Source organism: Echeneis naucrates, chromosome 16 (assembly GCF_900963305.1).
Source record: "Echeneis naucrates chromosome 16, fEcheNa1.1, whole genome shotgun sequence".
Taxonomy (NCBI): domain Eukaryota; kingdom Metazoa; phylum Chordata; class Actinopteri; order Carangiformes; family Echeneidae; genus Echeneis; species Echeneis naucrates.
In genome coordinates, this window is record NC_042526.1 from 1,356,085 (window position 1) to 1,370,067 (window position 13,983).

At 43.8% G+C, this 13,983-nt stretch overlaps 1 protein-coding gene across 1 annotated transcript in view; it reads right to left on the reverse strand.

Moving 5' to 3' along the window:
- Window positions 1-11,581: 11,581 nt before the first annotated feature.
- Window positions 11,582-13,983, reverse strand: part of grm8b (glutamate receptor, metabotropic 8b) — a 63,494-nt gene continuing 61,092 nt past the window's right edge. Inside the window, exons 9-10 of the mRNA XM_029522674.1 lie at window positions 12,589-12,835; window positions 11,582-11,715 (exon numbers count right to left, since the gene is read on the reverse strand). Of these exons, the coding sequence (XP_029378534.1) occupies window positions 11,666-11,715; window positions 12,589-12,835 (297 nt within the window). The 3' untranslated portion in view covers window positions 11,582-11,665. The remainder of the gene's footprint in view (window positions 11,716-12,588; window positions 12,836-13,983) is intronic.

The following is a 13,983-nucleotide window of genomic DNA, read 5'->3' on the forward strand; positions in this document are numbered from 1 at the left end:
CTTTCACTGTCCTCACATTTCTCTCTGGGAAACAGAACAATTTCCTTCACGTCACTTGCGGGCGGTATAATTATTTTGACACTCCAAATTGAATTTCCAGCTTTTTTTGTCGGGGTTTTTCTCCGTCAGAAGACTTATTGAAGTGTCACTCTGATCGGCAGCACTGCCCACTTATTTTTCCATTACTCCAGCTGATAAATATTTTGATGTCTGCTTTGTTGTGGCAGCGTACAAGTGTCCCTTCAAAGTCACGGGAAGCGACGGAAACACCACTTTTCACTTTGTTTCATCAGCCGCACTTCAATTCTGACTCCAATGAAAGTAATTGAAGAGCACAAATGCAAACTGTAGTCAGCATTAGGTTTGATTACACACATCAAACTATTTTATTTTATTTCCTCACCACTCAAATAAGGAGCCTAGTTTTTGTCAAAACCAACAGCTGCCATCAAACAGTTCTTTTAATATCCACTACATGCTACTACAAAAGTGCCATTCATCATGCAATGAAGGGGAAAAAGCTCACTTAGTTGAATCAGGAGATAATTTCATCTCTTTCGATGTGAGTTTGAATGAAGAGTTTCAGTTTCCTCCAAAGCTGATGGAGGGCTGGTTGGATGTTTTGTTGGCTGGCCTGTTGGTTGGATGTTTGTTTGTTGGTTGATTGGTTGGATGTTTATTGGTTGATTGGTTGGGTGTTTGTTGGTTGATTGGTTGGGTGTTTGTTGGTTGATTGGTTGGATGTTTATTGGTTGATTGGTTGGGTGTTTGTTGGTTGATTGGTTGGATGTTTGTTGGTTGATTGGGTGGATGTTTGTTGGTTGATTGGTTGGATGTTTTGTTGGTTGATTGGTTGGATGTTTGTTGGTTGATTGGTTGGATGTTTGTTGGTTGATTAGTTGGATGTTTGTTGGTTGATTGGTTGGATGTTTGTTGGTTGATTAGTTGGATGTTTGTTGGTTGATTGGTTGGATGTTTTGTTGGTTGATTGGTTGGATGTTTGTTGGTTGATTGGTTGGATGTTTGTTGGTTGATTAGTTGGATGTTTGTTGGTTGATTGGTTGGATGTTTGTTGGTTGATTAGTTGGATGTTTGTTGGTTGATTGGTTGGATGTTTGTTGGTTGATTGGTTGGATGTTTGTTTGTTGGTTGATTGGTTGGATGTTTGTTGGTTGATTGGTTGGATGTTTTGTTGGTTGATTGGTTGGATGTTTGTTGGTTGATTGATTGGATGTTTGTTGGTTGATTAGTTGGATGTTTGTTGGTTGATTGGTTGGATGTTTGTTGGTTGATTGGTTGGATGTTTTGTTGGTTGATTGGTTGATTGGTTGGATGTTTGTTGGTTGATTAGTTGGATGTTTGTTGGTTGATTAGTTGGATGTTTGTTGGTTGATTGGCTGGATGTTTGTTGGTTGATTAGTTGGATGTTTGTTGGTTGATTAGTTGGATGTTTGTTGGTTGATTGGCTGGATGTTTGTTGGTTGATTAGTTGGATGTTTGTTGGTTGATTAGTTGGATGTTTGTTGGTTGTTTGGTTGGATGTTTGTTTGTTGGTTGATTGGTTGGATGTTTATTGGTTGATTGGTTGGATGTTTTGTTGGTTGATTGGTTGGATGTTTGTCGGTTGATTAGTTGGATGTTTGTTGGTTGATTAGTTGGATGTTTGTTGGTTGATTAGTTGGATGTTTGTTGGTTGATTGGCTGGATGTTTGTTTGTTGGTTGATTGGCTGGATGTTTGTTTGTTGGTTGATTGGTTGGATGTTTTGTTGGTTGATTGGTTGGATGTTTGTCGGTTGATTGGTTGGATGTTTTGTTGGTTGATTAGTTGGATGTTTGTTGGTTGATTAGTTGGATGTTTGTTGGTTGATTAGTTGGATGTTTGTTGGTTGATTGGTTGATTGGTTGGATGTTTATTGGTTGATTGGTTGGATGTTAGTTGGTTAATTGGTTGGATGTTTGTTGGTTGATTAGTTGGATGTTTGTTGGTTGATTAGTTGGATGTTTGTTGGTTGATTGGTTGGATGTTTTGTTGGTTGATTGGTTGGATGTTTTGTTGGTTGATTGGTTGATTGGTTGGATGTTTATTGGTTGATTGGTTGGATGTTAGTTGGTTAATTGGTTGGATGTTTGTTGGTTGATTAGTTGGATGTTTGTTGGTTGATTAGTTGGATGTTTGTTGGTTGATTGGTTGGATGTTTTGTTGGTTGATTGGTTGATTGGTTGGATGTTTATTGGTTGATTGGTTGGATGTTAGTTGGTTAATTGGTTGGATGTTTGTTGGTTGATTGGTTGGATGTTTTGTTGGTTGATTGGTTGATTAGTTGGATGTTTGTCAGTTGATTGGTTGATTGGTTGGATGTTTGTCGGTTGATTGGTTGGATGTTTTGTTTATCGGTTGATCAGCTGGTTGGTTGAATGACTGGCGGATGTCGATTGTTTGGTTTCCTTCTTGTGTTTTCGCTGCCTGTCTGGCTGCCACAGTTCTGATCGGGTTTGATTCTCTGCAGTCAGTTTGTGTCTGAACTTATAGCAGCCATGTTTTCTCTCCACATTCTTTTTAATAACCAGGAACTTTAGAAGCCCTGCGGTCAAAAGTTAATCAGACCTCCTGCTGGGCGTCTGACAGCTCAACACTGTGACTGTGCAGCTGGGTGAGCTTGAGAAGAGACGTTAACTCTGAAAGCATAAATCTTCTTCGTTGGTGTGTGACACTGAAGGCTAAAGACACGAGGAGGACGATTCCTTCTGACTTACTGCTGAATGCGACTCAATTGTACGAACAAAGAGGTGCGTTTGATTTTTATGTACCGAGACAAGACGACGGGGTTCGGCCGCTCCGCCTCAGCAGGAAGCGACGTCTGAAGACAACATGTCGGAGGACAGCAGGAGACGACTGATGAGCAACAACTGAGCTGAAGGCTGCGATGCAGCTCCACCTCTCATCTGCACTGACAGATTCAGGACGGCAGCATCGCGCAGCTCACCGCAATATGCACCGGCCTGCAAGAGACAGGACACAACAACAGCAACAACAGGATTGTAGAGCTGAGGTTGTGAATCAACATGTTGCATCATCTGAGTTTGCCAGGTGTGATATATGAGCAGGAAGTTGTGCTGTGTTTCACAAACCAGGAGGGTCAAGGGTTTGATTCCCTGAAGGCCATTCTCCTTCTGTTCTCACCCACTTCCTGTCAGAAAATTCAATCAGAAACAATAAACAAATATTTGGCTGATTCCTTCCTACAAAATTCACTTTTTGCTTTTGTTTTGTTGTTTGTGACTTCCTGTGATCTTTTGAAAGCAGCGTTTAATCAGGAGTGTTGAAATCCAGGAGAGTCTGCGGTTTTCAGAACGAAAAGGTCACAGAGGTCAAGACCTGATTCGTAGTCCACCTTTGTGACTCCATAGTTTAAAATTCTGCTGACTTTGTGAGATTATTTGGTCTTTTTCCTAAAGCTCCACTTTCTTGTTGCTCGTCTGCCTCTAAATGTTTTCCAGCCATAAACATCTCTGTCCCGTACTTAAAAAATGGCTGAGATAGAGTATATTTAGCAGGTTAATGACTGTCTGTATTTTTATGTTTTTTATTCATGTGTGTCGGCGTTGCCTGACCTGCGACTTCTGCGCCAACACAGAAACATGTCTTTGTTGGATCTGTCGACGTCTTATCTGTCCGCAGCATGTGCTCGTCTCGGCTCCCGTCTCATTCTGGATGCATTACACCGAAAACACTCATCCCCCGTCAAACAGTACACCTGTATGCCCAGATACACTTCACTGATTCTTTTCTATTCACATTCCCTCCACCGCTCGTCTGCCGAGGCCCGCAGCCCAGAATTATTTCAGTCTTTTGGTTAGCGAACATCAGAACACACCAAGATCACTGCAGACGGATGCTGAGGAGCTGAAGTCAAGTGGCAACTGTCCCCATCCGAGCTGTCGGCAGGTTGAAGAGCGTTTCTCATCCACCAACCTGGTTCTGATCAGAAGTAGGTTTCTTTAAACCTGAACCCCGAATAAAACGAACACGATGGAACTAAACGGTTTGTGGAGGTAATTATTGTGATGGTGCCATTCAAAAACTGAGAACTTGATGAGACGATGGAATTGAAATTCATTTTGTGATAGATTTGTGTTCAAACCCATCAAGCCAACAGAAACATATCGGCATCCAGAAATCATGTTGTTCTTGGTCGTTATTGCTGCATCAAGCTCTGAGCTGCAGATTTGTAGTTTTTTTCTAACAAGCTCTGATTTATTTCAAAGTAGTTAGTTCTGTAGTAGTTTCCTTCTGTGTGTTTATCCGTCCGTTCTCATCCTCCATCTTTGATAGTGACGTCTGGAGTCACGTCTCTACGTCGGACGCTCCTATTGGCTCCGGTGGGTGATGTCACAGCCAATCAGAGAGTCTGTGGATCAGTGCTGTATGTTTCTGAGTTTATTGTGTTGACAGAATAAGGAGCTGATTTTTCATCATTAATGAGCAGAACTTCTGATCAGATAAAGACAGAAACACACGAGAGGGTTAGATTGAGGGTTAATAATGTGTACTTTTGTGTTGAGGTTGAGCTAATTCTGAATATGTGGTGATTTGTTGAAAAATAACAACTTTTGGAAAAACATTCTGGATTTTGGGCTGATTCATCCAGGAGGAACCACAAGAGCTGAAAAATATCATTTTAAGGTCATTTGGGTGAAATGACAGTTTGCATGGAGCTGAGAGAGCAGCTGAGCGGGAAAGGCAGCCATCTTAGATGGTCAGGACTTCCTCAGCCTTTATGAGTCTGGGCTCAGTTTCTGCAGTTTATCTGCAGGATCTCTGGCTGACTGGGAGGAGACCTCGGCTCAACTCCGTCACAGTCGAAATCAATAGTGATGAGGAGCCGAAGTGGGAGAGGGAGCGTGTCCTTGTTATTTTACGAGGAAGGTTACCTTAATCGAAGGCTGAATTTAGAAACCACTTGTCGTTGACCTCACGTGGATCTCATCCTCTTCAGTCTTTCCTGTGTTTCCCTTTATTTGATACACACTTAAACACAAAGATTGCTGCTGGTGTGTCGACTTTTGTTTTCCTTTAATTATGAATTTTTCCAATAATGATTGTTCTGAAACATACGAAATAATCACTGTCTGAATAATAACGTCTGTCTGGTCCAGTTCTTTAGAAAAATGTTGAAGTGCCATGAATGTGGAAACATTATTTTTCCTGCTGCAGTGAAAAGTCCATTCTCATTTCCAGACGACATCACAGGTGAATAAATTGCAGAGCAGACTGTGAAATTAGCTGAGATGTCACAAAGTCTGTCTATAAGTTAAATCGAGGTCTTTTCCATTCTCTCATTTCCTTTTTAATGTTTCTTTTTTTTTTTTTTTTACCATTTTCTGCCCCGTCGACTGAAATCTTCCCGCCTCCTCCTCCTCCTCCTCCTCTCAGCTCAGCCTAAGCAGCGTTTGCAGCGGCGAGCTCTTGATAGAAAATGACATCAGCAGACAGACGATGGCGAAGAAGAAGAAAAAGAATAAAAGACTAAACCAACAGCCATTAGCTGTTAGACGCCGTCCTCGGTTTCAATGTCCCACAATCCTCAGAGTGTATTTGTGAGTTAAAAGCCTTAATGAAGAAAAATGAAGCATTTCCTTTGCAGCCAGAGTTTACGGTAAATAATATGGTGTGAGCGTGACAGGACAGTATTTGGATCATTAATTCCACGGCATCCAGGATGGGTCATCTCCGCCTGCAGGGGCCCCAGGGGGCCACTGCTAATTATAGCCTCTGCCCCAGGGGGGAGGGATGATGGAGAGGAGGCTGCTGGAGAAAGTGTGTGTGTGTGTGTTTGTGTGCGTGTTCGTATGTGTTGGGATTGTTTCACAATGAGCAGGTATATAGAACTGTGTGTGTGTGTGTGAGATGTATTTCCATTTTTAGTTCTGCTTCTCTGAAGTGTTTTCAGTTCTATAAATCACCTGACACGCTTCATCACGTCGCAGGAAAACAGCCTAACACAGTCGCACTTATAATGCTAACGTGCTTCAAGTCTCCAACACAACATGATGTTCCTTTTTTAAACGAGGCTCCATTTAGAGGGAAACAGAGCAGGAAGGAGGGGAGGCGTTGGGGGCGGGGCTACTGAGTGACTGGACCATCCAATCAGGAGAGAGTACAGGGCAGGTCAGAAAAACAAGATGGCTGACAGGCTTTCCAAACTGATGAGTGACATCACGGGGCGCTAATTCGCTAATTCCACTGAAGACTGAGTAATAATAACAGCTAGTTTTTGGATTTCTGGCACGTTTTCTACGACACTCTTCACACAAATGTCAATGCTCATTGTCAACCACTCTGTGAGTCGATAAAATGCAGATGTTGTGCTCCCAAACATCAGGAAGTCTGCGGTCTGAATAGTCGTATTGTACAGACACACTTGATTTACATCTCGTCCATTCATCCAGCACACGCTGAACATTAAAGGAAGAAGCTGCTGCTTCATGTGTATGCATGAGTTTGCACTTTAGCAAAAGTCAATTTGTTGAAAATCGTTTCTTTTTCATTGTTCTGTTTATAAATAGTCAACACAGACGCCAGTGAGATACAACCAGCAGATTAGACAAACTAATCATCCATCTGATTTACATGTTAATAACACGCAGAATCTGTGACTGGCCTTATCTGAATATGAATGTTCAAGCTGCAAAAATAAAACATCAACAACGTTGAGCGAGCGAACGCCTCCTCCGACGCATGGAGACATTCTGCTGAGAAAATGTCAGGCCTTAATGTGTTTTCAGGGAGAAAGTAGGAAAACAAGACGTGAAGCGTGACAGCAGTTTAGTTTGGAGTGCTGATGGTGAGCCATAAACAGACAAGCTGTCATTTCAGGCACGAGTGTAGTTTTATTTTTATGTCTTGGAGGGGATTTGTAGTTTCCAGACAGTTTAAAGAGCAGAGCTCCAAGTCGCTCTCTGCTTTACATTTCCCTGCACTTTCCCCACAGATGGCATTTTGGGTTTCGGTTCAGGTGAAAGTTATTTTTTCTCTCCAAAGAGTCGGCTCAGGTCATAAATCAAAAGTATGAAGATGAAACTCAGCACTTTTATCTCTCCAGATTCATGCTTCCTGCTCTGTATCTGAAAAAAAAAAATTCTTTTCAGGACTTTTTAAATAGGAAAGAAAATCAACGGAAACTTCAAAAAAAGCACGATTGCATGATTACTCCTCAAAAGAACAAGCAAAACTCTCAATCAGATAAAAAAAACTTTTGAAGAGAGATAATTCAACACTTTCTTTGACAGAGACAAACTCAACATTTGCATAAATACAGTATGATGAACACAGCAGTCGGCCCGTGCTCTGGTTAGAGTCCAGTGAACGGAATCCACTGAACGCGTCGCCGCCGCTCAGAGACCACCTGGGACTGAACCCGCCTGCAGCCAATTAAAATCTGAGAGAAGAAGAGAAGCTGTGACCCCCTAATGACACACAAACACACACAGGCTGAGAGCTGATACCTGAGAAGATAAAAATAAACCTCTTTGGTGCGTCAGAATCCATCAGAGCTGACAGGTTGTGAATTCGACTGTTGACGCGGCGCGAAGGATCCTGTGAAACCGGAGCAAGAAGCTGCAGGAGCTGCAGAAGCTGCTTTTGTGTTACAATAAATCCTAATATACTGAAAATGACAGAATCTGGGCAGCAGATGTGACTCTGGTGACTGCTGATAGAAGATCTGCTGTGGAAGGCGGAAAAAGGTGAAGAGTTTAAGTTTTCCTCAGTTCATTTCATGAGTGAAGGTAAGACGGATCAATGCAATGTATTGTATTGTGACAAAGAGGGAGCTGACCTTTGACCCCCGTGGACCCAAAGAGTGACTTCACAGATGCAATCTGCTAAAATTTGTTTCATCAACTGGAAACTGCTTCATCCCGTCAAAGTGAGGGAGTGGAGCTGGTTTGGGAGTCTGGTTGGGAGGACGAGATCACCTACCTGTCCTGGGGACAGGATCGTCTGATCCTGGTGGGGGGGTTAATGGTGGGTTACAGGCGTTTAGCTATGTGTACATATGTGAATGTGAACATTTGTGTTGTTAATGAGTGAGGGAGGGGCTGTGGACATGAGAGGACAGGATAACGGGGGCTGAAGGGAAAAGTTGTTGACATTTGCAGTATTCTTCCATTAGTTTCCCCTCCTTCCTTTTAATCACCAGCCCTTCGACGTCCTGCCTGAAACATTCTGCCTGCATGCTAACATCGAGGAAACTGACGGCAGCTGTGCAATTGTTTCGGATTCTCTGTGTCAAACTTAATTACAAGTTAATTCCACAGTTTTTTCCTGCTTAAAGCTGCTCCTCTTTTCTTTGGTCGATCCTCGAATCCTCCTCGTCTCTGGAGCCACATGCAGATTTGTTAAAGCAGCGTAAACTCTCAGGGAGGAATTGGCCCCGGGGCCCCCTGCAGCAGCTGGATGAAAGTGCTTGGTAACGGGAAGAACCTACAGCATGTCTGTCAAAGAGCCAATTAAGCTGAAGGGGCAGGATTTCCTGCCAGTGCCGTACTGATTTTCTGCAGGTAAGGTTCAGAGGGGAAGAAGCTGAAGCTGCCGGAGTCATTGTTGTCGGTCGGGGGAGATTGTCACCGTGCTGCAGGCTGTTAAGTGCGTGCATGACAAGTTTAGGGTTGTCGAGGAAGCTCTGAAATCTCATTAGCACAAAGTCACGTTTTAATTGCGGACACTTAGCGCTGAAGCGTAAAACAACCTGCTGTAAATAATTAGATGGAGGACAGTGCAGCAGCAGCCATGAGTTAGCTGGGAAGAGCAGACTGTAATGACAGCTAATGCTAACAAACAGACAAACACACCTGGATCCTGAAGTGCTCGAGCCAAAGGGGGGTCACAATCTGGGATCAGTCACTGGAAGTTTCTGAAATTTGCCTCCCATCATCCTCCTCCTTCAATCTGAAGAAGAAGGAGAAGAAACTGTGCTTTCTGGTTGAGTTTTTCTTCTGTTTCCTGTAAATAATGGCCTTATTCAATAACAACATAGTTCATTTAAATTTATTTTGTTCTCGTTTGGAGGACTTCTGATTTGCTCCGTTTGTCTTTCTGGATTTCGTTTTAGCTTTGTTGCCTCTAATTCTGTGCCTTCAGAGGACTTGGCCTCCCTGTAGTCCTGGTCCGAGTACAGTCCAGTTCATGAATTCCAGCAGAGGGTTCAGAAGTGTTGATGGACTTGGACAGAAAACGACAGTGTTGTTCCCATTCTATGTAAAATATTCAGTCACACAAACTGTGACTTTTACTGCTAGAACTGCACTTTCCTTCTCTTCCAAGTTGTAACGTAGCTTTTTTTTTTTTACATTTAAATTTAAACTCCTATATTGGACACCTCGGTGGGCCAAATTTAATTTCCCTTTTGTTGATTGTTTTTGGCAGCTTTTGCCCCGGGGATGATTACTTCCTGGCAGCGGCTTCAGAAATACAGGCAGAGTGTTCAGCCAACCTGCTCAGCTTTTCAGTCTCTCTCCGCGGGCAGAAAGAATCATCCCATTATTCCTGGGCACACTTACCGGACCGACCGGACTCTTCCTGACACGCTGGCCGCAGAGTTCAGTGCAGTCGGTCTTCAGTGGAAGAGAAGTGTAGAAAAACCAACTTCTCATCAGTGTTTGGTAAATTTTGTGTCTTCCTTCGATCTGATGACTGTTTTTCCTTCACCTGCTCGGTTATCATTTGATAAGTTCTCAGTCATCTGAATAACAAACATCATGTTGTGTTGAAGACTGAAAACTACAGACTGAGACCATAAACTCATCAGGGAGGAGGAGGGACATTTTCCCATAGATTTCAGTACAACCTGACAGATCAGTGGTGATATAATGCAGTTAATTTTACCTACTGGGCTCCTTCCTTGTCCTGGCTCCATCCGGTCTGGGAGCGCCTCAGGACCTCCCAGGAGGATCTGGGAAACCCTTCTTAGCCTGCTGAGGGGGATCAGAAGGAGAAAATGGACGAATGGATTTTCTTCCTGAAGATAAAACCTGAACAGACGCCGGTGGAGTTCCTCTCCGACTGTTACCTGAAGGTGGTTAAAGCCAGAAGATGGACAACGCCTGATCAAACACAGGACCCAGAATCAGAAACCTGCGGGGAGAACCAGGCGAGCCGCCTCACTGTTGGCATTCGTTTCAGCCTCTTTTCTTTCATCTGGCTGCAAACGTGAGAAACGAGAGCGGCGTTGGCTTCGTCGCCCGTCTCTACCTGTCCTCATCAGCCAGGAGAAGCAGAAATATTCATTACATGCATGAGGAGTTCTCTGTGGCAGCTCGTATCGATCTGGCCTCTCCTGTTCCTCCGCTCGTATTGATCACATCGACTGTGTTTTTTTAAGTCTGTAATGAGGCGCACACTGTGCTGTGTTTCCTGCCAGACTCAGCTTTGTGAGGAATTAAAGGTCAAATCCAGTGCAGATGGAGTTTCTTTTCATTTCCTGCTCTGAAACGTTTCCCGTGTCGGGATGTACAGCATTTTTCACTCCAGATCAGTCAGGTCTCTTATTGGAGATGATTCCCAGCAGCTTCAGACCAGCTAAATCGTTCGTTTAGATCCTTCTGGTTGCCGCAGTAGAAGTGGGAGGGACCATGGAGATGGTGACATCAGCGCCAAAGCCACGCCCACCAAAACAAGCTAATTCAGAGTGAAATCAATCACCAGTCAATTTCAAAGAAATCACAATGATGAGGAGTCAGCTTCAGAAATCAGTGAACTGTTCTGAATCGTCTCTGAAACCTGATTGATGGTTTTCGATGAATTAAAGCTTTATAACGGATTGAATCGCTGACTTTGTGCGGACTTAACTGGATATTTTTACCTTTAACGGGATAAAAATGGAGAGAGAAGAAAGAGTAACAAGAAAAAATAAAAGATTTTATTTGAGCTGGGCTGCTGAGCTGAAATTTTATTTTCCAAATTGAATTCTAATTTCATGGAAATCATAAACAGTTTGTGAACCTGACGGCTGTCCTTTGTGAGACAACTTTTAGAAGAAACGGTTGTGTTGTGTTTTGGGGTTTAGTCTGAATTCAGAGGTTCTTCTCCAAACAGACACAAACGCAACACAAGCTTGTGAAACATTCCTTTATTATAAATAGATCATTTGTATAAAAACAGGCATGCTTCAATTCAACCACAGCGTTTTGACATTTCACATCCAAAAGCTACCGTTCAGTTAGCCGAAAACAGCGACGGACTCATGTCATGAAGCAGGTCGACGGACGGACGGCATGAGACGAGAATCAGAAATGTTCACAACCACGAGTTTTTCTTTTCTTTTTTTTTTTTTGATTGTACAATTAGAATAACGACAAATACAGATGGTCTCCACCATTTCTTTTTTGTGTTTCTTTTTTCGTTTACACGTTTTTTTTGTTTGTTTGTTTGTTTGCTGCTGTTGTTTTTTTTTTAGTTCATCATCTTCCTGCTTCCTTGCAGTCTGTCAGATGGTTTTTTTCGTTGGGATCCTTCCAGGTTTTCGGCGCCGCTACGGCCTGTTTTCTGCTGCCTGTAAACGCGTTGGTTCAGTCCGTCAGTCGTTCAGCTCCGAGCGTCTCGTCTCGGTCTCTGGCAGAAACGTCCCCGTTAGCGACGCTCTTTGTGTCGGAGGCGTCGTCTCCTCACATGGCGTGGTTGGTATAGCTGACGTAGGTGGTTTTTGATGGTGGCGCTGAGGAAGGAGAAGAAAAGAGCCGGTTGGTAAAGTCATAATAAAAGACGAGACTCTTGAACTGTGAGTTCAGCTCTCATTTCCTGCACTCTGGACCTGCACCCTGGACCTGCACTCTGGACCTGCACCCTGGACCTGCACTCTGGACCTGCACTCTGGACCTGCACTCTGGACCTGCACCCTGGACCTGCACCCTGGACCTGCACTCTGGACCTGCACCCTGGACTTTGGCCCACAACAGTTCTGGGTTTCTTGTCGGACTGACTGACTGACTAAACAAACACCCCCAGCTGAGGGAGCTTTAGGGAGGGAGGCCTTCAGATCTGGTCCTGAAGTCCCAGACAGCATCGAGCCGTATGCAGCTTCTCAGAGCTGAATCTTTTCCTTCTTCTCCTCACACCAAAAACTCAGCAACATAAAAGACGTTTGGAAGCAGATCGCTTCACTCAGCACATCTCTGATGAGCATTCAATCCGACCTCTCGCACTTTTCTGCTGACGGACCAAGAAACGGCTTCTGAAGTGCAACTCTGAGCTGTAAACAGTTTGGTCTGAACGTCAGCCTCTTGTTAAATCCTCATCACTGTGGAGAGATCTTCACCCAGACGAGGAAGAGCTCAGAAGTATTTATGGAGAAACTGAATAATAATGATATTGGATTATTTGGTGATTTTGCAAAACAACCCTTCAGTTCTGGACCAGTTCTGGTTCAGCTCTTCACTGAAGGACTTCTGTGTTTGCCGGAGCTGAAAAAGCTTTTATAAATAAATCACCTGATTGAAGCCGTCAACCAATCAGACAGGCTGATTCTAAACCTGACACTCTGGGGGTCAAAGGTCAACCCTACACCAACACAAGCCCCTCCTCCACTCACCGCTGGCCTCCACGCCCTCGCACAGCTCGGTCTTCACCTCGCCGTTAGGCCGCTCGGCCGCCAGCTGCGACAGCTTGCTGGTCATGGTGGCGGCGGTGACGATGGCCTTGAAGCTGCGCTTCCGCTTCGGGACGTTCTGCTCGGGGTGGAAGATGATGATGTAGACCTTCGGCATGTAGAGCATGCCCAGAGAGACGGAGGCGCTCAGGCTGAGGGAGACGGTGAGGGTTGCCGTCTGGATGTACATCTGAGGAGGAGGAGGAGAGGGGGTTAGAAAACGGCCAATGACATCTCAGTCTCTGCGGTGGCTTATCTGACAGATGAATCCCGTCAAAGCGGTCTTTAAAAGTCTTAATTCATGAAAGTCTGATTATCGGACATCTGAGGAACGAGAGGGAAGAAAAATCTAATCTCTCGAACGATAAAAACTGAGAAAGCGTTAATAACTTGTGGAAATCATGAACTCCATCTCGGACCAAACTTTTGTAAATTTGCTGCTTTCTCTCTGAATTCAGCAGCACAGATTCATAGTTTTGTTCCCTAAAACTGTGACGACCTGCCTCGCCTTACAAACTTTCCCCGTCGTCTCATCTGCAGCGCTTTGACACACAGATGAAGGGTTGACGCAGCAGTTATATTTTCATCAGTCTCCATTAAACCAGCAGATGGTCGTCGGAGCTCGGTTTGTTTACTGGACTCAGTCGGGTGACTCCTCCGGCATCCCGAAGCTCCACATTGAGCTCTCTCTCTCTCCTGTTCCTGATCAGACTTTTACTTTCGCTTTACTGTTTTTTTGGTTTTATCATTTGCTGAAAGGCAACATTTAACGCCGAGCTGCATGATCTAACCCGAGCGTTGGACTTTTTCCTGTTGCTCTTTCAAAAAGATTGAATCATCAGGGGACCTTTTAGCGGCAGATTAGTTTTCCTCAAAAACCTTTATTTTCTCTTTATTGGGTTTTTAATTTTCTCTGTCTGTCATGTAGAACTGCTTCATCTTTAACTGCTCCCATTAGCCTTGTTACCTCTAACTGTTTCAAATTAAAAGCCCTCTTGCGTTTCAGTGGCCAGAACGGGGCTTTTATTGCAGCGATAACCTCCTGCAGGAAACATATCTTCTCATTTCATTTTTTTGAAACCAAACCGCCGAACGGCTGAACGCCAGCTGAGGAAGACGATTTTTACTTTGGATCAGAATCCAAACATCTAATAAATGTTGGAAGTGTTAGTGGTTATTTATGTGGCTGTTTGGTTGTAACTGTGTCCTCTGTAATAAACACAGTTGCTGCAAAGTGAAATATTTCTCACATTGGACACGAATAAACACTGAAACACATTTTGTTTTGTAAATAATGAATGAAATGATTCTCTGACGGTGCCTGAAGTGAACATGTGA